This window comes from Canis lupus, chromosome 11 (genome assembly GCF_011100685.1).
Source record: "Canis lupus familiaris isolate Mischka breed German Shepherd chromosome 11, alternate assembly UU_Cfam_GSD_1.0, whole genome shotgun sequence".
Lineage (NCBI taxonomy): Eukaryota > Metazoa > Chordata > Mammalia > Carnivora > Canidae > Canis > Canis lupus.
The window spans coordinates 42,793,261-42,819,163 of record NC_049232.1 but is presented as its reverse complement, the minus strand read 5'-3'; the positions used below and the strand labels follow the sequence as shown (position 1 = coordinate 42,819,163).

Below are 25,903 nucleotides of genomic sequence, written 5' to 3'. Positions count from 1 at the left end.
ACCCATTTCTTTGAAAAGGAAATGCAGTCATGGAGGGTTGTAGGTTGTTTGATATTTGATAGGTAGTCTAGATTTTGTCTATTTTTAAAATCAAGATAATGCTGATTCTTGTCCAGTCTGACCAGTCTTAATCTGGTCAGTTGACCAGTCTCAATCTATCCTATGCTGCCTTCTCTTATAAACATCTCTTGGCAGTAGAGATTTCTTTCTGTATGCTTATCCAGTGTTGTGCCCTTTTATTTTTCATAGGCAATATGCTTTTTAAAAGACTTTTTTTCTCTTGTAGCACTCTTTCCCTCTACTTTGCTTTTTAAAAATTTTGCCTCAAATTCTTTGCCTTTTATATGTTAGAGAACTTCCCTAAAAGTAGCATTCCATCAATTCAGAATTGTCAGTTTTGAGAAGTAGTTCTTTGTGGAGATGAGAGCTGTATTGAATGAAATACGAAGCATAATTCTTTCAGTGATACTTTGATTTTTGGATTCCCCCACAATCTTGCTGTCCAAAGTAGATAGCTATTGGAAGATGATTTTAGAAAATTTGGGGCTGTGGTTTGTGACTCTTGCTCAAAGAGCATAGCATTGATTTTTAGAAAACTGGATCCAAATTTGCTTATAAGTAGATTTTTAGAGTAGCCTGAACAGTTTGAGGCCATTTCCCCCAAGTCTGCTATTTATTCTATATTTGGAGTTTATAGGTACCTTATTACTTGCATTTCAACAGGCTTATGTGCTCAAATGAGAATTCCTTGGGCTGGTCTGTTTGCAAAAGTTGAAATATTTACGTTCTGCTGAGCTGGAGAGGTTTTTGTTTTATTTTTTTCCCATTAAAGTTAGAATCAAGGCAAAATGCCATATTGAATTGTTTGGGGATTCTATTTTGATGCTGTAGACCAGGTGCCTTGTTGGTGATCTTTAGCTGCCAAGGTTGACAAGAATGGCTTGTTAGATTCTACAAGGTACACTAAGTACTCATAGCTTTCTTTTCCAAGTTATCCTACAAATCCTTTTCATTCCCTAACATTTAACATCTGATATTTTTCTTATTTCTTACCAACAGAAGAGGTATAAGATATTGTCAATCAAAAACATTTTCAATATGTAACCAAAACAGTACATGTTGACAAATTTATATTTTTTAAAGTACTCTTGCTCCTTGATTTTAAGTTAATGGATGTCTGTCAGTTTTAGAATATTGAAACTCTTAGGCTAACTGCAAATCTCTTCAGAGTTAGGAATACCATTTTTTTGATTTGTTTTTTGGTAGCATGTTAAGCACTTCTGTTTTGTAGTATGATTTTAGTCAGGGTTTAATTCCGTGCCCTTTGGTACTAAATTTCCTCAAGTTTTTGGATATTGCAGGTGAGTAAGGGTATGTGAGTAGACCCAAAATGCGGTTCTAGAGAATGTTTAACATTTACAGTGTGTTTTTATGTGCATGTATGGAATATGTATGTGAAAATATAATTGTGAACTTAAATTGACTAGCTTAATATGTGAAGTATAAATTAGTGTAGGTGTTGCACTTTTTGTTGAAGCTTTATTGTAATTTCAGCAGAACGACTTGTATTTAGTGACAAGTATTTACATTCCTGGTAGGAATCTCTAATAGTTTGTGAAATATGAATTCTGACATTTCTTATTTTCTCTGTTTTTAGCAGGTAATTGCTGCCATGGAAACACAACTGTCTAATGGGCCAACTTGCAATAACACAGCCAATGGTCCAACTACTATAAACAACAACTGCTCGTCACCAGTTGACTCTGGGAACACAGAGGACAGCAAGACCAACTTAATAGTCAACTACCTTCCTCAGAACATGACACAGGAGGAACTAAAGAGTCTTTTTGGGAGCATCGGTGAGATAGAGTCCTGTAAGCTTGTAAGAGACAAAATAACAGGTATGCAGTTTTTCATAGATTATTCACTTTTAAACAGTGTTTCAAGTGTGAGAAAATAATAAGTTTACCGCTTGTAGATCATTCATTGGTACAGTTTTACACATCTAGCTACACTCTCTATTACTAAATCAGCAGCATGAAACTTTTAAGAGTTTTGTTTTCCTTTTAAAGTATAAAATATTTTTGTGGGCAGTATATACTATAACTAGACTTTTATATTACCGTGTGCTGTACACTAACATCTTTCAAAAATGTTTTAGAAGTGTCTCTATGGGACAGAAAGTGTCATGTTGAACTTTAGTTTTTAGTTCCCTGAGCTTATATGATGTAGCATTTTAACAGTGAGGTAGAAGAAGAATATTCCATTTGGGAAGAGGAGGAAATCTCTTAAAATGTTTTTTCCTTTAAGTCTGTATAGTTCTGCTTATAATATGTGTGACAAAATAAATGGTAATATTCACACTGTCAATGTATAAATATTTGCACTGATATAATTTGCATGTAGCAAGATCCTCTGTTCTATTCCTTGGTAAGGAAAGGAAAAAGTGGTGTATGAGTGTTCCTTTTATCATAAAGGTAAAAATGAAAGGATAGGTAATTTGAATTTTGAATATTGGGTAGTGGAAAATATCCTTAGTATTTTGTAAGATTCGACTAAATATTTAGAATAAGCCAAAACCTGATTGAGGAGCAGGTTCTTGGGATATAGGAGTTAACATTTCTTGCGGGAGTTGTTTTCAAACACTGAAAATGTAAGAAGTTAATTGTAGAAAGACAAACTTTCTCACATTAAATTTGAGTGATGGTGTATATTAAATTGCTTTACATGGCTTTATAACTCAAACTATATAAACCAAATATGTGAAATGGGCAAAGAAGCCCTAATGGCAGTAAGAAGAGTTTGACCAAGAGTCTGAACTTCAGTCCTCTGACCTTGGACAGATCAACTCTTGGCTTCAGGTCTCCCTTGGTAAAATGAGGTAGAGGGCAAAGAAAGAGGTCACACTAGGTGATTTGTGAGGTTATTTTTGTTGTTGTTTTACTTTAAGATCATACCATTAGCTGTTCTTTTAACAAGATAGCAGGATTTATTGTCTCCAAGGTGAATGAGAGCTATCACCTCAGCTTGGCCTCACAATCCTATTTCTTTGAGGTACAAATTGAAGCTCACAGGGAGGAACATATTTAAATCAAGTAAAAACTCAGTAAAACCTGGTTGTCATCAATCTATACTGAATATTTATATTTGAACTAATTATGTTACTTAGATGTTCACCGCAGTATCATTAGGAAGAGTTGGTTGTGTCCGAATAAATAAATAAAATCTTTTTTTTTTTTTTAAAGGAAGAGTTGGTTGTTTTTGTTATTGAATAGTGATAATCAAATGGAAAATATTTTTCCATTTCTTTCCCCCAAATCAGTGTCATCAGCATACATTAAATTTATAAACAGTTTTTGAACAGTTGAAAAGGTAGAGAACAAATGGCTCTTGATACATTTGTCCTGACACACTAAATTTTATTACTATCTTTTTAGGAAAACAGCTTCTTCATACACGAATTTTGCAACCTCTGTGACATGAATGTGTGATAAATGGTATAAAGGCCGTGACATCAATGATACGATTTCTGGTTTGATTATTTAGTAACTGTTCCTACCGTTTAAAAAACAAAACAAAACAAAAACCAAAACCAAAAACTTGAACTGGGTATATATAAACATTGAATTTTTTTGTTATGATAGTGGGAGTAGATAAAAATATGAAACAAATCTTACATCCTTTTTATTAGGCATCTTCTGCAGAAAACATTTCAGATTTTTTTTTTTTAAGATTTACTTATTTATTCATCAGAGAGAGAGAGAGAGAGAGAGAGGCAGAGACACAGGCAGAGGGAGAAGCAGGCTCCATGCAGGGATCCCAACGTGGGACTCGATCCTGGGTCCCCAGGATCATGCCCTGGGCTGAAGGCGGTGCTAAACTGCTGAGCCACCCGGGCTGCCCACATTTCAGAGATTTTTATTTTTCATCTCTGATCAGTTTTGAATTATCTTATTCTTTCAAAGTCTTTTATTAGAGCTGTTTTATCGTGCAATAAATTTGAATTCTATGTCTTCCTACCTGTCTTTAGTATGACAAACCGTGGTAATGGAACCACAGTGCACGGTCATCTGAAGTACATGGTTAGATATTGGCAGAGTGCATTAACGTATGCTCTCCACTTTCTTTATCTCCCCACCAACACCCCATTGTCTTTTCAGTCGGGGCCAATGAAGTTTTCCACCATGGTAAAATTTCTGTTTAAAACCTCTAGTAAGCAAGTGGAGTACCCAAGAAAATCCACAGTGGCCAAGAGCGTCAAAAGATGTTTTCTAAGCTTCATTCCAGGAGACAGTCTTATTTGTTCTTCAAAGTAAAGGTTTCATTCACAGATAAGTTTGAGAAATGCTGCCCTTCATAGTATTGTATTTCAGAGCCAAACTGCAGATCCCTAGCATATTAGAAAACATACATTAAAATCCTGCAGTAAAGAAACCGGTTTTCCAGCCTTATTTGACCTCAGAACTCATTTGGGGAGATATCTCCCCAATACTAGATATCCATAGAACATATAAAAGCTTTTGCTTGAAAGCTATTGAAATCATTTAATGACTTATCAGACACTCTGAAACTCTTCTGTAACTTGTTCTACATCAGAGTATGAGCATGTTTCATAAGTGAACATCCATGATAACTGTATATTAAAAAGATGAGTAGGTAAGTAGGTAAATAACACAAAGGGATCTCTTCTAGTAACCCTGTTTTTGACTTCGTCCATTGCCATCTTATTCTTAGTATGGGTTAAATGGTGTTTAGAAGGGTCTGAATCATTTAGTTTCAAAGCGTACATTTAGATTTTTAATTCTGAATTTCTTAGTAGATATTTGTATTGAACAAAAGATAGTCTAGTAAATGGTAGATTTCTAAAACTGGAATTTGAATGGCTGTACTTTGTGAAGTCGGCATATTGTCCTAAGAAACTATTATTAACGTATCTAGAAAAACTGAAAGAGGGACGCAGGGAGCCTGCTTCTCCCTCTGCCTATGTCTGTGCCTCTCTCTCTTTGTCTCTCGTGAATGAATAAATAAAACCTAAAAAGGAAAGAAAGACTGAAAGAATTTGTGAGGATTTGGACCCTGCCCTGTGCTGTTTAGCATTAGCCAGCTCATGCAGTTTCTCAGTACACATTTTTATTTATTTTAAAGATTTTATTTATTTATGGGGGGGTGGGGGCAGAGACACAGGCAGGAGAGAAGCAGGCCCTATGCCCGGGGCCTGATGTGGGACTCCATCCCAGGACTCCAGGACCACGCCCTGGGCCAAAGGCAGGTACTAAACCACTGAACCACCCAGGGATCCCTTCAGTACACATTTTTAGGGTCAAGTCTGAGTTCCTTGGTGTAATTATCCAACTTACCCTACCTCCTGGGGAACCTACTGGGCCAACTCTTTGTATTCTGATTTTGTAGGAGGTGAGCATTAACTGTCTGGATTATAAGAAAACAATGAGACCGGTCTTTGGGAAGAACATTTAAATCATTCTTTTCTCATTTTTCTTAAATCTTTCTTTGTTTAAATAATGCTGAATTAGGAAACTGTGTCTCAGGTTAAAAAAAAATCGAGTTAGGAAAGTATGTGCCTCTTTCCTAAGTTCTAAAAGAGAGTATATAATTTTTAGATTGTGTTGTTGGCAAATTAATGTCACCATTTTGATAGAATGAGCTTTAGAGAAATACATTAAGACACCTCTTTAGTGGTAAATATAGTAATCTTCTCTTTAGCCTAAATTCTATTTATTATGTTGTTTTTCAGGCCTTTGCTTTGGGCTCGTGCCCAGCTTTAGGCTTCATCCCGTTTCCTGTCTATAGACATTCATCATGAGAAGCTACTGCTACTTGTACAGTTTAGCTGATATCGGTCCATCTCTTTGAGTTTATGCACTTCAGAGTCCTTGACACCTGCTGATGCTGCATTCTAGAGGAGTGAAATAGATTTTATGATGCAAGGAATGAGTAATAGTGTGTCAGAATCAGAAGTGTCCTTGAAATGACCTTAGCCAACTCTGTATTTAACAGGTGATCTGAAGCCCAGGTTTGTTTAAATGACTGACTAGTCCAAGACCAATGGCTTTTAAGTGGTAAAGCACGGACCAGAATCCTGGTTTTCTGATTCTTTCTTGGGACATTTCCTCTTTGCCTCTTGTGAGAGGCCAGAATTCTTTAAAAAAACAAAAAACAAAACTAACCACAGGAACAACTGATGAATTTGTAGTGAGACACATAACTTGAACAGATTCACTAAGGGGCGTCTTTTGGTAAGTGTGTCGTCTTCAGAAGGGGAATGAGAGGTTTTTGAGAGTCCAGGACTGAGGGAATACATAGAATGAAGGAGAACATCCATACTTCTCTACAAACTTTGTAGTCTGTAGTTGTGAATTTTGGATATTCTAGCTCAGTGTTTCTGAAATCTGGCTGCCCATCCTCATGTGAGGGAGTTTTTAAAAATACAGTTTCTGGAGACTTTGGGGAATCTGTTGTCAGAAAGCTCCCCAGGTGATTTTGATGGGTAAGTGAACAGTTTTGGGAATCAGCCTTTTGAACTATAATCAGTAGAGTTACCTGCATTGGAATCATTTGGGATGATGACCAGAAATGCAGCTTTCTAGGCCCTGCCCAGACCTACTGAATTACAATCTTTGAGGTAGGGCCCAGAATATTCCATTTACCTGGGAGTTATCCACTGCATTTCCTGAGAAATTTGCAAGGAGATAGAGGCAGAAATTTCCAGTTTCCCTGAACTCTGGTTGGAGGTGGGTGGGCGAGTTGTTATAACTGCAGTTCCTGAACTATGGCAAACTGAGTTTCAGGTGTGGTCCTCTCCCCAAGTGGTGGTTTCTGAGGAGTTAACTCCTGGGGTTTAGGTCTAGGGATGTGAAGTTTAAAAGTCATTAGGCCCTGTCTTTACTGAACGTCCAGCCTGTCCCTGAAAGGTTATGTGTATGCACATGTGTAGTTTTCAGAACTCCAAGATAGCTTGTTCTGTTACTGTTGTTTTTCCTTTCTAATAGAAGACAGAGAGAAGCGTAGTTAGTTGAAGCCCTCTGGAATGAGTGGTGCTCCTTTTTATTTTGGTGTGATGTCTTCAATCTTATTCTAGGAATTGTTTGAGTGGGATCCTATGCTGACCATCCCCTGCCCCTGAAAGTCAGCTGCTATTTACAATCTTTTAGACAAAAGTAATAAACAAAGACCCAAACAAATAAAAATTATAGGAAACCCAAGGAGGGACTTGGCCAGTGTCCCTTTATCTGTATGGTAAAATCTTTTTTTTAATAGAGTTCTTAGCTAGACTTAAGTTTCGTTTTTTTTTTTTTTTTCTTTTTTCTTTTTTTTTTCTTTCTTTCTTTCTTTCTTTTTTTTTTTTTCTTCCTGAGAATATTCTCCTCTTTTTAAAAACAAGTACAGGCTTAGCTTTTCAGGATTGAAATAGTAAGATGCATTTTTATTTTTCTAATACATACCTTCAATATTTACTGTGACGAAGTCAATTATAGCCTCAGGCTGTTTGAATGAACGTTAATTTGAAAAGGTGGGTTGTTTGTGTCTGTTGCAATCCTAAGGTCAGCTGTTCAGTGTCCATAGTATGAAAAGATTTTTGATTCAAACAAGCAATTGAAGAGAGGCAGAGTGGGTGGTGGGTGATTGGTGGTAGCTTAATAAACACCTCATATTGCAGGCTCTGGGTATTTAATTAGAGATTTAGCAGAAATGGGTGGTGTGTGCTCAGGCTTTCACAAAACAGAGTAACTTGGCTCTACTAGATAAATGCTTTGGTGGTCTCTAGTGAATCAATGGTGGAATACAATACATTTGAATATGGCTATTTTCAGATTTTAGTGGCTAAATTTGTATGAGGTGAATTTTGCAGAAAATGAAATTTTTTTTGTGGTACTGAAGAAACTTTATATTTTTAATTATGTTGTTAATTGCACCGTTGTCTTTTGAAAGGTCATGGTCATGTCTTTTGAAAGGTCAGTCATTTAAAAAATTTGTTACCACTATAGAAGCTTTTTATAAAGTTTTGGGGAAGAAACTTAAAATTGTTTTATGTTCATTTTTCCACTCAAACCTTGAACCTAGCGTTTTATAGAACAGAATTCATTGTCAGCATGGAGTAGTTTAGATGAAGAACTTTAGGGTGATGCAATTAAAATTTGTCAAATTTAAGAAACTAAAGACAATTCTTTACCATTATCAGGGAGGAAAATCTTTTCCAGAATTCTCTTAGTTTAATTCACAGGCCCCCCAGGGACTGAACCTAACAAAAGATAGATGATACTACAATGTCTTGTCAACTATATCTCAATAAAACTGGAGTGGGGGGATTAACAGAAGAGGCACAGTTTTCATTAGTATTTTATGTACACTGGGGTTCACAAAAGAGAATTAAAGTAGAAGTGGTTAGATTTGGGGGTTTATACCCTTTTACCAAAGGAAAGGGGGTTTGGGTTTTGAAGCTTTGATAGACTGGGAAAGTGATCAGGCATTACATGGGGGCGGGGGGGTGGGGGACTAATAGCAGGTATTGAGATATTTTAGCAAGGTTGGTTTGTACGTTTTGGTGCCAGCTCTCCATCTCTGGGGGTGGAAGTTGCTCTCCTCTTTATGGCACAGGAGCAGGGGACTTCTTCACAAGGGCAATTTGTGACTTCTTTGTAGGCAGAAAAGGATAGGGAAGAGAACTCTCTGTGTCTGTTGATTCTTAATTGCTTTCAGCTCAAAATAATCTTAGGCCAAAATGGCATATTTGCGGTGGTATCTTCTTTAGGACCTCTTTATCATGAGATAAATTCATTTTCAGTTAGCAGACCTAAACAGAAAACCTTCTTCTTCTGTGGATATCCTATGATAATGCAACCTGAAATGGCTAGTTGCTGGGAAGAAAAGATGGCATTGTGAAGATATAGAGAAGTTTGAAACAAAACCATTGCTGATTAATTTGTCAATCATCTGGATTTTAGCTTCTCTGATTTCTTGATGTTGATATTTGTGTTACTTTGTTTTATTCTATTAGAAGGAAGTGAAGGAAAAGTATTGCAGCTTCCTAGTGCTGATTACACATTTTACAGTAGCTTTTTAAGAATATTTACTGGGAAAATGAGGTTGAACCTATTGTGTAAATGAGGTTTATGAGTTTTGATTCTATGCTTTGTTGACCCATATCATCACCAGGGCTTCTAGAATGATCATGGTTGTCTTATCAATAGATTAAGAACATGCATTGAGTGCCTTTGACTTGATTCCTTTATGACTTTGATATAAAACACAAGCTTTGTTAGTGTATTCAAATTCATAGAAAACACAAAGTTCATCTGTAAGGAGTCCTCCCCTTAAAATTTAGCGTCCGTGCTTGTGTGCTCTTTGTTATACCAGATCTTTCACACTGTTTTTTCTAGTTTTTGTTTATTTCTGCGTTAGGAGAACATAGAGTTGGTAACATAGAGTAGAAACCACTTGCAGTTTATTATGCAGTGGCAGTCCCTGTGATGATGGAAAAATGTAGATTAGAAAGAAGATGGTGATCTAAATGGGAGAAGATAAAGAGCAATTAAATTCTGATACAGGATTTCTTCCTTCTGTAATCCAAAGAATGTTAAAATCCTGTTTCTCTTTACCTATGAAGTTGACTCTCCCTGTCCCTTTTTTGATGTGATGGATTTTATTTCAGTCTCATCTATTACACTACCTTAGCATCAACCTTTGTTTTTTTAAGTTTCGAAATTATGAATAGAGCAAAGCATTTTGCTTTTGCACCTGTTGGAACATTTCCTGAACAGAATAGTTGATCATTGAAGCTAAAACCATGCTTCACAATTCATCAGCTTCTTCTTAGCTTGTTCTAAGTTAATTGACTTTCAGTAGAGTGCATTGCTACTACTGAATTTTGAGAGCTGTGGAAACGCTCAGAGCTTGCCTTTTCAACTAAAAAGGTCAGCTTTAAGAATTATTTCCTGGCATTTTACTTGTGTCGTTTGATTGTGAGGCCTATGCAGTGGCTTTAGTAAGTATGTTTTACTCCTTAAAACGTGGTTTTGCTTTTTAAAGTTTTACAATGTCAATATTTTGACACCACTGAATGTCCTTTTATTGGTGATAGTATCTGTCATCAACTATATATGCTGGAGAGCTTTAAAGTTGTAAAGCAGCATAGGCTCAGGTCCTGGTCCCAGGGTTCTGGGATTGAGAACTTACTGCATCAGGCTCCCATGGGAGCCTGCCTCTCCCTCTGTCTACGTTTCTGCGTCGCTCATGAATAAGTACAATCTTAAAAAAATATCTTCTACATCATATTTAGCTAATTGAGGATGGATCATTCTGCATTGTTCTAAATAGCAAAGAATCTTACTCTGTATGCCTCCTTCACGGGGGAAAAAATGCAAGATAGAAATACTCAATTTAAACTGTATCCATAGCATTCCTTTGTATCTTTCCATGTGAAATGGACTTGAATGTAGTGGTAATAGGATTTACCAAACTCTTATGTACACTAGGCTTGTTATTTGCTTAGCTTGGGATCAAGTTCTCAGGATTAACATTGAAACAAAATGCCTGCTACCTGCTACTCCCCAGCTAGGGAGGAGGCCTAAGGAGGCTATTTTAGAGGTTTTAGCCTAGAAAGAATGTGTTACACTTGGGTTCATATCTCAGTGTAGCCATTTACTTGTAATGTAGCCTTATATGAGCTATTTGACTCCAAAGTTGAGTCTCTTTTATAAAGTGGGTAGCACACAGGGTGCCTGGGTGGCTCAGTGGTTGAGCATCTGCCTTTGGCTTAGGTCTTGATCCCGGGGTCCTGGGATCAAGTCCTGCATCAAGCTCCCTGTAGGAAGCCTGCTTCTCCCTCTGCCTATGTCTCTGCCTCTCTCTCTGTCTCTTATGAATAATAATAATAATATAATAATAATTAATAATAAAGTGGGTAACACACAGGTATCTCTCTCCTGTCTCCCTTCTTACCAGTTAATACACATTCAGACAATTGCAGACTTTTTTTCCTTAGGTGAACCAATTTTTGAAAAAAATCTTTAAATCTATTGCCTTAGAATTCTTATAGTTTCTCAGACACGACGTGGGAAGAACCCAAAGCTAATGTTCTTTTTCTCCGCTTTCTAGGTGATTTGACCAAGATAATTGATTTTCTAGAGGTGGGATGAAGTGGGAATAGGAAGTTCAAGGCAGGACTTGGGAGCCCAGAAAGATGATTAATGATACTCTATCAGTCTCTGTGAACTAGAGTGCTGGAGTGTGGAGTCATTGCTGTGTGTGGTATTGTGTGCATGTTATTCAGAATGAATGAGCTTGACTTAAAATATGAAGGTTTTCTTTGTTGAGCTTTCCCAGCGGACTGTTACTGGCCTAGAAGGTCAGCAGGCTGTTAAATTGAGTCAAAAGGTATTGGTTAGATAAAAACTGATACTTGTTTTTACTTTGAGGGACACCTTCTTTAAAATTAGTACCCCTTTAATATAAACTGTAAATATTATTATGATACTCTGATTTCATAAAATAAGACATTCAAGTAGGGAAATGCAGAGACCTGTGTGTTTGGTTGTTAGGCCCAGAATTCATGTAGTGTTAGTAGATCAAAGGACTTCATAAAAAATATTGCTATCCTTTTATTTTATTTCTATTGGAATATTCATTGAAAACATTTAAAGCTTTGCTTCTATTCAGTCATCACAGACTTTACAGATTTCAGTTTGGGGGGGGGGGGGGGGTGGCGATTTCCACGAGGGCATGGTAACTTAGCAGATGCAATTTTACATCTTGTTTTCCTTTTTTTGTTAAAACCGTATGCATATTGTGAATTAGAGTTTATTTTTAGCTCTTAATGAGTTCTTTTCTCATCATTGTACTTTTTGTTGGAACTCTGTTTTCTACATAATGCTTTGGTTTTGAAGGGGGAGTGTATATGGCTCACAAGTCCTGTAATCCACCCCCAACCTCCTGTCCAGCTTCAGAGTAATTTGCATTTTTGCATTTGAGGTGATAGATCTTGTTATTTTTTACTTTGTAGAGTAGATGTGGTCTTGTCCTTGACTCTCCACAACCTGTTTGACCTTCTGGCTTTATTTTGAGAAAGTCAAATTCTCCTTTTAAAGCAAGGTTTAAAGGAGGCATAGTAGCTCCAAAACAGGCAAACCAGAGTCCTTTTATTGTATTCAAGGTCACTGGAACCTGAGGGAACAATTTTATTTCCTCACATTTTGATGTTTTAAATCTAGTCTTCAGGGACTACTGGGTCAGTAACACCAGTGGCCTCCAAGGCACTGTTCTCGGAGTCCTCTTTCCTAACCCTCATACAAGTCCCCGAGAGCTTATTTCATACCACTGAAATGCATTCTATAGGTTGGTTGTGGTGTGTCAGATCTGTTGTCCCACTGAGTTAGTGGTTTACATTGTCAGTAGCAATGGTTTTTGGACAGTCTTTAGTGTTGTGGGGTTTTTTTTGTTTGTTTGGAGAAAATAAAATTCTTTTTGTTTTTTTACAGTGCTTTTATTTTTAACTAGTCCCTAATGCAGAATTGTAACTGTAATTGTTTGAAAGAATTATCCCATTGTCGGTTTTATGTTCTCACCCTGCAACCTGTTAAGATATTTATGTAAGCTTAAAGGATTAGAATGGGAATCTGTTCAAGAAGCTTTCAGTGGAAACATGACATGGGGGTTCGGAGGTGCCTGGCCCGGCCCAGGGTATCACCAGGTTTTAAGATATGATACTGAAAGTCTTTCATTGGCCTGTAGATTCTACATTTAGAAAAAACAGAATTCCTTTGGGGGTTGTAATATTCTAATATAGTTCCTGGTCACTTTGTGTTTCTGTAGAAATTGTACTTCACTTCTTTTAATTTAGATGAGAATTACAGAGAATGAAAGTGAAGGGACAAGTTAGCATTGTGAGCAATAATGGAATCTAGGGTCTTGGGGTAACATACAAGATTGGAAAGTTACTATGTCTGATGATAAGATTTTTAATTTGGTGACAATCATTTAAGATAGGATAGCTCATGTGAGTTATCACTAAGATTAACCTTCAGTTCTTTGTTTTATGAATATTCAATCAAAAGTCTTGAGAATTGCTAGGAAAGAAAAGAAATTCTGGGTTAATTTCCATGTTTTAAGAGTGCAAGGGCTAAAATGAAGACATTCAGGTAGCACAGAAGAGCATAATTGAATTGTTTAATTGTATGTTTAATGTAATCTTTCATAGTCTGGAGGCTTAAGAAAAAGAATTTGTCCCTCTCCGTTTCTTCAAAAGAAAGCTGTTTAGAGCCAATCCTTATCTCAATCTCAACTAATCTCAGAGATATCTGAAGTTTTTATACCTTTACAATTTACTATATATATATATATATATATATATATATATATATATGCTAAAACTTTTAAAACACAGTGTAAGTTCTGCTTCCTTTAGTCTCAGATGTCATTTTTTTAGAGAGGAGTGGAGATCAAGAACCCAGGTACAGAATGGAAGGCTTTGGGTTTAAGAGATGCATTTCAGTGAATATATGTTTTCTTACTAGGAAAATATTCTTGTTTGAGGAAAATGAGGTTGGTAAGCTAGATGTAAAGGGACTATGTTAATAATGTTGGTGTTTATGAGGATAGCTAGAACAAGCCCTTAATTTATACATTGAATTGTATTTGGGGATAGCTCTTGACTATTAAGTGCTCTGGCACCATATATTAAATTTTTCAAGTTTTCCTAAGACAAAGGAAATTAGTTTGTAACATATAGTTATTTAGTCTCCTTCTCCTTTATAAATAGCAAGGAAGAAATTGTCAGCAACAACATAAGAAAACTTGACACTAAAGGTTACTGAATATTGGAATGAGCTGAAAGACTAGTGAAATCGTCATTTGAGTGGTGTACTTGTACTTGAATACCTAGCATTTTTGTATAGCACTCTACAGCTTAGGAGGCTCTTTAACATGACTGATTGGAATGTTCTGGTATGAATTGATTTGTGTGACAAGGGCAAGGTAGATGGTGGAGTCATGAGGTGAGCATGAAAGAGTGCATATAGCCCAGCTTTTTTCTGCAGGTGAGGTATCCTTTCACAGATCGGCATCGTAGGGCTGAGTTACACTCCCAGCCCCCTTTTCTTTTGGGGACACTTTGTGGCAAAAAGATGGATTTTTCTGAATGAGCTACCTTTTGCCACCTGTCTTTGCCTTAATCTTGAAATATGTTTGCAGCGTTGCCATGTGATGCGACCCAAATAGCTTAGCAACTATGTAGAAGTTGCTTCCCCCATCAGACATCCTTAATATCATTTATTCTGGTACCATAAAAACATAGCATCTTCCCCAAGAATGAGCCTCAGATATGTAATCTTCAGTAATAGCAGATGAAAGCAGGCATCATTTTAAAAGTCCTTAAGGTAGGGGCACCTGGGAGGCTTAGTCAGTAAGTGCCTGCCTTCAGCCAAGGTCACGATCCCAAGGTCCTGATCAGCAGGGAGTTGGCTTCTTTCTCTCCATCTGCCCCTCCCTCGTGCTCTCTCTCTCAAATAAATTTTAAAAGATCCTTAAAATTGAGAAAAAAATTTTTGTAAGATAAAGTTTAGGTGTACATCTTTTATTTTTTTTAAAAGCTTGTTAACTTACTTTTTTTTTTAAGTAATCTCTATACCCCATGTGGCACTTGAACTCATGACCCTGAGATCAAGAATCACATGCTCTGCCAACTGAGCCAGACCCGCGCCCTAGATGCGCTTATTGAATAAAATTCTTTTTCCCCACCATCTTTCTTTAGGTTCATGGGTACTTGAGTCCATTAAATGGTAATAAATTAAAAAGATGATTTTTGTGTTTAGGTTTTTCCTGTTTAGAGGGCAAATTGTATCCAGAGTTAGGAGTGGGCTTGTAGGCTAAGTTGTGGAGCATATGATTTGCATATTTCCTTTTTAATATACTTTTTAGTCAGTGGTAAGAGAGCAGCTCTGCTTCTGCAGGTCAGTGTGATGGTGCATTTACTCTGATACTAAGGAGGACAAGGTTTTTGTGTGCTAATGAGTCATTGTGTGAACAGATCTTCTAAGCATTTGCTTCTTAAAGTATGTGAATTTTAAATTTGGAGGATCACAATAGTTAATCTTTTCAACTTTTAAACTAGGTTATTTTGTCAGATATGCTTATGTGTGATGTGAATGTGGCAATCACGGGAGCCAGACCATTTTGTATTTCTTTTTAGAAGCCATCTGTTAATTGGTGGGCAAATTGCCCTATGGTCTCAGAGTGGTTTGGTGTAACATATCTGTCCCTTTGCAAAAACAAAATGGATATTTATTTCTGTTCGGGTATACCTCTTTGACTTAATTTGTAGCCATGGTTCCCATCTGGCCCGCAGCCTTTTAAACTTTCACCTTGTACTGCTGGCTTCCTCTATAGAATGTTTTCTGTTGGGATTCTTTTCTCTTTACTGCTTCAAGAGAGGATTTTCTTGAGGTCCTTGAAGCTGTGTCTGCAGTATTTAAGTAAGTTTCCTTTATAGTCAGCATTTATATCCTAACCTGACCAAACACAATTGGTCTGTTTGGGGATTTCTCCTAAGTATAAAAATCAGTGCTTTTATGTGACTATTTTAAATTGAGGGGGAGGGGAAAAATACATCATGTTCCTCATATCCTTCTGAAAATGTAACTGCCTTTTTTTTTTATTAAATATAAACTAAACAAAATGTACTGTACAAAAGAGAAGGAAAATCACATGTTATTTATACCTAAATCTTTGTGTCAGTTGGGGACAGTGGATGTCCTTTGGAATTTTACTTCCTTTGTCTTTGCTAAAAATACCTCTAATTTAATTATGGTCTTTTTTTATTGAAATAAAATGAGCTAAAGTGGAGAGTTGTCCCCAAGGGGAAGCTTTGTTACATATATTGAGGATACTTTATCAATGATACAGATGAGGAGATGAAATGATACATGTTTTTACTTTATTTGAAACTTTTTTTTTCCAGATTGATGTGATGCTGTGATGCTATCAAGGTCGCCCCCCCCCCCCCTTTTTTCTAAAGTAGCCTGACACCCAGCATGGAGGCCAACGTGGGGTTTGAACTCATGATCCTGAGATCAAGAGTCAGATGCTTAACGGTCTAAGCCAGCCACACACTGCAGGGTCCTCTTCTTAAATGACCCAGCCTTCCCTTCTTTCTCAACTCTTTTTCTTTTTTGACTTGGTGTCACCATTTGTATATGTAGGACTTAGGTCTGTGTGTGCATTCAGAAATCCTGTATAACCTTGTGATAGCTGCACAAAATGTAAAGTATTTGTGTTTGTTTATAGTAGTATTAACACTTTTTGTCTACTCATAAGAAAGAGCAGCTTAACTGCAGGTGAGGAGGAGAATTCAGGTGTATATATTTTTACAGCTTTGTAAAAGAGACCTTGGGAAATCATAAGTCTTCACTGGATAGTCAAGTTGGGTTTTGCTGTTTGATGGCCAGGGTTATCCATATCTATTTGGCTGCATGGCGAATGAATATTGGAGAGGCTGCTGGGTTGGTGCTTTGATAATTTCTGAATATTAGAAATTAACCTTCTGAGAAGGTTCCTTGTCTTCTATTACTCTTAGGAAGGTGAGAAGTTATACCTTGGAAGTATGGAACTACTGGATAAGAGGGTTGCCTTTAATTCCATTCCTGGCCCTTATTATGGAAGGCCCACCAAAGGAAAAGAGTAGTTCCAAAAGTACAATTTTGAGGATAGAGGGCTTAGAATGAATTAATCATGTTTATTCGTTTATTCAGAGGTAAAAATAGAGGCTCAGAGAGGGGTAGCATGAGCAAAAGGTTTTATGGAGTAGGAGAATAGATAGGTGGTTAGTCATTTCATATTGAGGCGGGTTGTAGGGACTTGTAAAAGAGCTTGTGTGTTTTTATCCTGTAATTTATTTATTTTCATTTATTTTCTTATTTATTTTCTTATTTATTTATTGATTGATTGATTGATCCTGGGTACTTGAATAAAAAGCATTTGGGTCAGATGCCCTTCCTGGACTATCAAAATTTCTTTCTCATGGTCTTCTTGGTCCTAGACCTTTATGTGCTGATTGTTCTAGGCTTCCAGAGTTAACCTCCCTAGATTTTTCTGTTTCTCTCTTCTCTTTTCAATAGTCCCTTCCTGCTTGGTGCATACTGCAGGATGACCACTACTGACCTTCATGTGGGGCACCTCTGTTCTCAGAGCCTGCTGCTTTACTTCTGTACAGACTGTGTGCTGTTCATTCAGTTTGCCTTTGGTCTATTTCCTCTGTCTTTCTCTACACATTAGCTCTTCTCCGTATGCCTATTTTCTTATTTCTCTGTCAAGAAACTCCTAAGTTTCTTCTGTTTCAGTTAACTAAATATATCTTGCAAGTTCGTCCTGATCATGAAACTCCAGTGATTAATCTGAGGTGTTCCATGTTCATTAGGGGCCTGCATCTCCCCTTGTTTATTGTCTTACTTTAAATTTTTGAACAAAGATCTTAAGAGGGCAGAGAGCATGTGGTATTGATCCCACCTGCTTTTCTTCAGCTAGGAAACCACACTGTGCGTATAAAAGCATTTTAATGCAATCTGCTGACGAGAGAAGTGTCTTGTGTGGGAGATAATTTTGGCAGTCGCAAACATGTTTGGCTTTAGCCATAAGAATTGCTTTCTGAGTTTCTGGAAAAAGAGTATGCAAATCAAGTCCTGTTTTAAATGAATCTTTTTATATTGTGGATATCTCTAATCTGTTTTGTAATGATGGATTTGTTTTGAGGATTTAAATGGTTTGTGCACCTGCAGGATGCCATTCCTTTTTTTTTTTTTTCCCCTTTTGTATGCAGTGTCTTGATGGATTAGGAAAGAATGGTGAAGTTTGGGCACCTAGGTGGCTTAGTGGTTGAGCATCTGTCTTTGGCTCAGGTCGTGATCCCAGGTCCTGGAATGAAGTCCTGCATCAGGCTCCCCAAGGGGGGCCTGCTTCTCTCTCTCTCTCTCTCTCTCTCTCTCTCTCTCTCTCTCCCTATGTCTCTGTGTCTCTCATGAATAAATAAATAAGTAAAATCTTTTTTAAAAAATGGTGAAGTTCCAGTCAGTTACATGACAAGAAAAAAAATTTGCAGGTGTATTTAAGATTATGAATATATCCTTGTTGAAAACTTGAGACCCTTGGATGCACAGGACTCTGTCTCCGTGTAATTCCCAAACTTGGCCAAAGGCAGTGAAGTGTATGCTGGAAATACCAACTTTGGAAAGGTCAATCCTGGCTTTGAACAAACCTAACTATGGTAACCAGCTAGCCGTGTGCCTGTGAGCAAGTTAATTAGCATCTCTGGGCCTCTAAATTTATAACTATAAAATTGGTACAGATCTATCTACACAGAGCTTTATTGTGAGAATTAAATATTAATATGTGTAATATAAGTCTTATAAGTTGCATGATGGCAGTTTATAATTAGGCAGTGGCACCATTTGCTTCTAGAAAGCTTAGATAAAAGCAGTCATGGCCCAGTAGGAATAGACTTTTCCCACAGACTTACTGAGCTTTTAGTATTGGAAGGTTTTTTTGGCTGGTGAATTTAAATTTTAACTTTTGGATCAGATATATTTACACAAACAATTATGTGTTTAAGAAGAAAATTTATCTCTTACAAGATTTCTTTTTTTAATCTGGTGGGATTTGTAGACTATTTCACATTGTTCTGGATGAAATAGGTAGCTCACCATAGTGATTTGCAGGAATCTTTGACACAGTTTCAAAAGGGCACTGAGCTCATTATAGTGCTTTAGGATCTTTAAATTTTTTTTCTTGCAAATCTGAATAAAAAATGTCTTGCAAAGAGAGAATAATACATTAAGTTTTACTGCTTTCTGATGGACTGCTTACCTATGTGTGTATGAGTGTGTATATGCACGTGTGTGCATCGATTGACACCAGCAGGTAGTGCAAGCAACAGCAGATGCCCTTTTTACTACTGCAGTTGTTAACTGGTTTCTTTTTACCACGACAATATCTTGAGATACATGGCTCTTTTGCCCTCATCTCAGATGATATTTACTCAAACAATTCCATTGCCTTTTAGGAAAGCACAAGATAAAGCAAATAATTCAAGCCTCTCTGTGTTGTGTGTGTGCGTGTGTGTGTTTGTGTGTGTGAATAGATTTACAAGAAATTTGTATAGAGGTGCCTGGGTGGCTCAGTGGGTTAAACATCTAATGCTTGATCTCAGCTCAGGTCTTAATCTCAGGGTCATGAGTTCAAGTCCTGTGTTGGGCTCCATGCTGGGCATGGAGCCTACTTAAAAAAAAAAAAAATTTTGCATGGGGTTAATTATAATTAACAATGAAGTGAGAATATGGCAGCGGACCTAGATCTGGTGAAAGTAGGTTTTGCCTTAGCTCATACTTGTTGACTTGTTTTTAAACAAAAGAAAGTTGCTAGCTTTTTTTTTTTTTTTTTTTTTTAACTGTAGGGTCTTTCTGGCCATCTGATAGTTTTTGGCTTTTGCTCTCATCATAGGGGGCAAGTCCAGTTTTTAAGGTAAAACTGCTGAATTTTTTTTTTTTTTTTTGAGGGCAGCTACCTAAATCAGTAAGTAACGAAAACTGACTTTTGTTTTAAATGTGGTCGAGATGCTACAGTAGCTCACTCTGTCTCTGGCTAGAGAGAGCCTCCAAGGTGAAGTCTTGTTCTAAGGTGTATATGCTAGAACAATTGGTTTATTTTCCTCACTTTGGATAAAGATCGTATTTCTTAATTTTCTAGTCTTGGATGTGAGACCATCTTAGTACCCATGTGCAGTACTCACGAATTTAATATGCTGTTGCTGTTCTTGATAGCCTGAGACCGAATTGTGTGGGAGTTCTTAATGTTGTCTGAAATTGTGATGTATTAAGAATCCACAGTTTCACTAACTTAAGCAAGGTCATGCTGCGTTGCCAGCAGATTCATAATTACTGGGATTGGAACCATAGGAAAATAGAGCTCTACCAGTTTATAATCAGAGGACAGATAAGGCCATTAAAATTAACTTGAAAGGAAAATGCCTTGGTGCTAGGATGTTAACAGCTCCCTCTAGAATTAGGCTGCTTAGGTAATATTTACCAAATGATCACTATTTACTTTGATTTCAGCAGAAAAGTTACAATTTAAACTCTTCTATATTATCTCAATAATTCTGTGAAGTCCTGAAACCCATTTTAAAATATTGGGGCATTTTAGTCTTAGGCCAGCCTTATTAGCATTTGGGTGGAAGATAAGTCCTCGAGTGAGCCATCTGTTTTCTGTGTTATGTGAGTGTCTAGGTTGAATTCTTTCTCTCGCTAATCCATGGTAATGTCCTTTGGGAAGCTGGTAAAAATGCTCTGAGCTTTCAGGAAGGGTGGCTTGTTCTGTAGTAATAGGATCTCACTAGTCTTCTGTCTCACAATTTGATCTTCCTCATTAGGGGGCAGTGAGGAGGACCTGTTTAATTTGACTTGAGTTAGTTGAGTGTTTAAATGAAAGGTCTTGCTGCATCTGGTGTGCTGCATCTGAGGAGACTAAGGGTAAGTCAGGAATTAAAATTTGGATAGAAAACTTGAGAGGATTGCATCCTTCTAAGATTCTCTCAGACCTTTCCCCTGATGTGTGGTATCCACGTGGTTTTGTTACACATCAGATCTGAGATACTAAGAGAGCTCCTTTGGAAAGTCTGGTGCTCCTTGTTTTGATGCCAGAGTTGCAGTGCACAGCCTGTCTGAACAGACAGACATAACCAGTGCCCAAGAACAGAAAGTCCATCTGAAGAAACAACACATTTGCAACTTTATTGTGTGGGGGGAGGAGGAAAGAAGGGTGTTACAATGAGGGAAAGGGGGAGGTCTTTCTTTAAAAACAAAAATTGCACTCCTGTCTACCCTTCCCCCTCCTAGAGTAAACTTGTTTTCCTAATTCAGATTATTTCCCTTTTTTTTTTTTTTTTTTTTTGTTAGGAGATGAAGTTTTATATAGGGGCTGTGTTTGGAGACATTGTGTCTTTTCAATTTGGTTTTTCTTTTTTTTAAGTATTACATTATTAGAACTCAGATTGCAAATAGTCTTGCTTGTCAGAGAGAACCATAGTGACCTGTTTCTGCTAACTGTGGGATTTAGAAAAGATTCATGCTGCTTTTGTCCTTTTTTATTTCATAAAACATTGCTACTGCTCTAAATGAAATAATAGATACACATCAATCAGCATAGTCACCTTTTATTGTTGATTCAACTACCAGGTTTTTACAGAATTCACTCTGCATTTTATTTGACTTGTACATGAATAGTCTCAGCAGACTTAATTATATTAGTGAAAAAGCACTTTCAACAAAATTATATGCTGACATCCCATAATTCATACTTACAGATTTGTGAAACAGATTTATGTAAATCTATCAAATTACTCTAGGTGACATTATTTTTTAAAATGGAGATTTCATTTAAATGGTATTTGTAGAAATTTTTCATGAAAAATTCTACATGAACTATCTTAAATACATCTCACGTCAATTCCTTATAAGGACAGAACAGTGTAACATTTGAACACCTTTGTTCTTTAATCTTTCTAGAACAACAGTAGGGACATGGGGAGCAGGGTATATCTCCTCTAAACCCTAATTTCCTGAAATGCAGACAGCTGTTCTTTGTTCCTTAGCTCATTTGTTCATTCAATGAACGTGTAGTTAATCTGTGTTAAGAGTTTTCTATGTCAGGAACTATGCTCCGTTTGCCTTTGCTCAACAGTTTAAAGCGGGGTTTGGGGAGGTGATAATCCAAGTTGATTTACCACCCTTGTGTACTAAGATAAAGGTATATAAGGGCCGTGGAAGGACTACGGCGTATTGAACAGTATGTACCGAGAGAAGGTTATGTCAGGAAAGGGTCTTAGAGAAAGTCTCAAAGGCTATGTCGGGGTTGGCCAGTTGAAGATGTGTATTTCAGGCACAGGGAACTGAATGTGCATTTTAGGGTATATGTAGAGCAGTAGAAGAAGTAAGCAAGAATATGATGAAGACCTTAGAAACCAGAGCATACTTGATTTGTCTTTTTTTACATTTTTTAAAGATTTTAATTTACTTATTCATGAGAGAACACAGAAAGAGAGGCAGAGACATAGGCAGAAGGAGAAGCAGGCTCCCTGCAGGGAACCTGATGCAGGACTCAATCCCAGGACCCTAGGATCACGACCTGCGCCAAAGGTAGATGCTCAACCACTGAGCCACCCAGGTGCCCTGTGATTGGATTTGTCTTTTAGGAAGGTCATTTGAACAACAGCATGGTGGAGGGCAGTTGGTTTGGGAGTTCATAGGAGACTAGGGAAAGGGTGATGGTATAGTAGCACTAATTCTGGTTAGAATAATACATGAGGACCTGTGGTAATGTAGAAGGGGCTGGGGAGGAAGGGCAGATTTAGTTGGTAGAACTTGCACTGAAGTCAGTCTTACAAAGCTTTCCTATTAGACTATGAGTTACTCCTTCAAGTCTTGGATCAAATGTACCTTCTGGAGAGGCCCACTGATGATTCTATTTAAATAGCAGCCCTGACCCCACCCTGCCACACTCTTCTCTCTACTTCTCTTTTCTCTTTAGTCCTTTTTTGTTTTTTCCTAATACACTGGAGAGCTTGATCTTTTTTCTCCTCCTAGCTGGGTGTAGGGTGTTTTGTGTTTTTTTTCCCCAAAGATTTTATTTATTTTAGAGAAAGAGTAGCTAGCGGTGGTGGGGGGAGCAGAGGGGTAGGGGGAGGGAGGAAATTTCAAGCAGACTCCCTGCTGTGCACAGAGCCTGCCTCCACCCTTGGGGCTTGATCTCAGGGTCCTGAGACTGATCAAGACTGAGCCAAAACCGACAGTCAGATGCTTAACCAACTGAGCCACCCCAGCATCCCAGGATGTAGGTTTTTATGAAGAGGAACTTTTTGTCTTTGGGGATTAGCAGAAAGTAGACTGTCTATAATTGTTGAACAAATGAATGCTAAATGTTGGTGAGAAATATGTAGGATTTTTTTTTAATACAGAATTTCACTTTGCATAGTTCTGTTGAGAAGGATCTCCGTTATTAGTTGGATAAAAATTAATGTACCAGATTTATGATCAAGAATTATGGAGGTCTATTTATTACCTGTACCTTTAAACCTGAGGGGGTAATTTGATATTCTGCACATCGGTAGTAATTTGAAATAGGAAAGACTAAATAAAGTGACCTTTGAATTAAATGGGTCCAGAAGATTGTGTATTTTTAATTAAAATATGCAATTAAATTTTTAATTAAAGTATGCTATTAAAAGCAATGTAGGTGGCAGGGGAACGGCTGCTGGCTTTGAATTACACACAGTTTGGGATAAATTGAAGTTTACTGTGTGTCCCACCAGCATTTTGTTACTGAAAGAACTCTTCCTGTTTTCCTCTTCCTGCCCTGACCCCCTCCCTTGTGGCTCTTGATGGGCCTTGGTCCCATTCAGAGGCCTATGGAGTGCTTCAGATCACTTGACTGTGGTTCTAAGTAGCCTGCTTCTAACTGTTCTCCTCATGCCAGGAGCAGTTTGTAAGTGATTTTTCTACCTCTTGTGAAGAAGGGATCTTCTGGCATATATGTTGGATTAGAAAGGATGATGCAAAACAGAAGGCATTCCACCCACACATTGTATAAAATATAAGTGCTGAAGTATGGTATTGACCCGGAGTTTTCAGTGCCCTGTATGGAGGTCTGAGGCCATGTGATTGCTCACATGGCTTTCTCTGTAGTCGGATTCTAGAATCCTTGCCATGGCCATTAGGAACAAGGATTGGATTAATGGTTCCAAAAATCCCTAAGAGCCTTGAGACAAGGTAGCTTGTAAAGATAGCTTGGGGACTAGTGATGATGTTATTCTCGATGTCCAGTTACTAGAAGGGATTTTTTTTCACATATTATTATTTTTTTAAAGATTTTATTTATTTATGAGAGATACAGAGAGAGAGGCAGAGACTTAGGCAGAGGGAGAAGCAGGCTCCATGCAGGGAGCTCCATGTGGGACTCGATCCAAGACTGCAGGATCAAGCCCTGAGCCACAGGCAGGTGCTAAACCGCTGAGCCACCCAGGCATCCCAGTTTTTTTTGACTTTTAAAGACAGAATTTCTTTGTCTTGAAGGCTTTTTTGGGAGAACATTAGCTTTGTCATTTTTGTTCAGTTTTTAATCACTTTGGGTTTCTTTATACTTGGAATTTAAATGTAGAGCTTTATAAATTTTTTTTTAAAGAAAAGATTCTTGGTTTGGGGATTATCAATATGCACGTTCTAAATTCAGAATGTTGGGAAAACTAGATTTGGATGGCATGGATAGATGATGCTTGGTGTCTAAGCCTTCCTTAGTGGCTTATGACGATTACTAGCTGATGAATACAAGAGTGGGAAACACTGGACCCTGGCTAAATAATTCTGACTTGATATTTATTTTTATTTTTATTTACCCTTGACTCAGGATAACCTGAAGTGAGGTAGTCACTATATAAGATGCAGTTTGTCATAGGATGAATAAAAGCATTGAAATTCATATATAATGAAACTGATACTTGCACATGAAGTATAGGAATCTGAGCTGTTTCCAGACAGTATGTGATAGAACCCTCTTAGAAAATACTTGCTTACGTTATACTTAATGCATATTGAAGACGGTCTGGGTTCATATATTAACTAGTTGTAAATTGAGTGCAGAAGAGCCTAGCATTTGAGAGTCTTGGATTCAGATCCTGACCACTACTTTCCTACCTGTTTTTTTTATTTGAGGGAGCTGACTGACCTTGCCCAGCTTTAAAAATCATATGCATAATAAATAAAAGGCTAAAATTAGTGAAACCACCACATAGCTGAAAGGTAAGAATGGGAGGAGTCTTGCCTATCTTGATACCATCTGTGAAACATTTATGTATTGTAAGCATTCAGTAATAATACCTTAAAGTAAAAATCTCGAGTTCCTAACTCCCTGTACTCCCAGTGATAACATGCTAATTCATCTGCTTTAGCGGATTTTAAAATGCAACCCCTTTGTGGCAAATACCTCCTTTCGTATTATCTTGCTTAGATTAATAGTAAAATTTGGTTACTACAGACATGTTCTAATTGATGAGTGAGTGGTGCATTTCCTACTAAAGCCACTAAGCAAATTAGGAAGTTTATGGAGGAGAGGTCATTTAGGGATAAAATATTGTCTGACTTTAGTCAATTTATGGGTGGTAGAAACTAGCCGTGATTTACTCTGGGGGGTAGATCAAGTGAAAGACCCGTTCAGTGGATGGACGGACCGTCTGATTTGATGTTGATGATAATAATGCCTTTGGTTAAATACATAAAACCACTGTATTTGTCATTCATTCATTTAGCAAACTTTTGAGTGCCTACCATGTGCTTAGGAGTAAGCGCTTAGAGGCCAGTCTGGCAGACAGCTAAGCAGGGAACTGGAAGGGTAGGCTTTTTACTTTATCTGGTGACCCAACTCCAGCAGGCACTGCTGTGCCTGAGAGTGACCTTCACAGGACAATAAACAGTCTATCTGAAGTGATGGCTAATCTGAAGGTTTTAGAGGGAAGACATTCACTTATATATGAAAGTGCATACATAAAAAAGACAGTCTTCCTGTCTTCCTGCAGGGTTTCTTCACATGCCCAGACGGTCAGCACGTGGCTCCCTCTCAAGGGTCCCAGATTTGCAGCCCCAGATTCTCTCTCACCATTAAAACTGTGATTCTCAACCTTGGATGCATGTTAGAATCACCAGAGTTTTAAAAACCTGGTACTAGTGCTTCATAATAGACCAGTAAAATAAAAATCTTTGGGAATAGGACTCAGGTATTATTATTATTTTTTTAAAGCTTTGTAGATGATTCCAAGTGTGTGACCAAGGTTGAAAAAACACTTTGATTAATTGTGCTAAAA

General features: G+C 37.5%; 1 protein-coding gene across 20 annotated transcripts in view; it reads left to right on the top strand.

The window, feature by feature from the left end:
- The window catches only part of ELAVL2 (ELAV like RNA binding protein 2), a 142,906-nt gene that overhangs the window by 74,143 nt on the left and 42,860 nt on the right, over positions 1-25,903 (top strand). For 16 of the 20 annotated variants that reach the window (XM_038552554.1, XM_038552552.1, XM_038552551.1 and 13 more), the window contains one exon: positions 1,658-1,901. In XM_038552554.1, the coding sequence (XP_038408482.1) occupies positions 1,673-1,901 (229 nt within the window). In that variant the 5' untranslated portion in view covers positions 1,658-1,672. The remainder of the gene's footprint in view (positions 1-1,657; positions 1,902-25,903) is intronic. The other 4 variants (XM_038552548.1, XM_038552545.1, XM_038552547.1 and 1 more) reach the window with 1 other exon arrangement.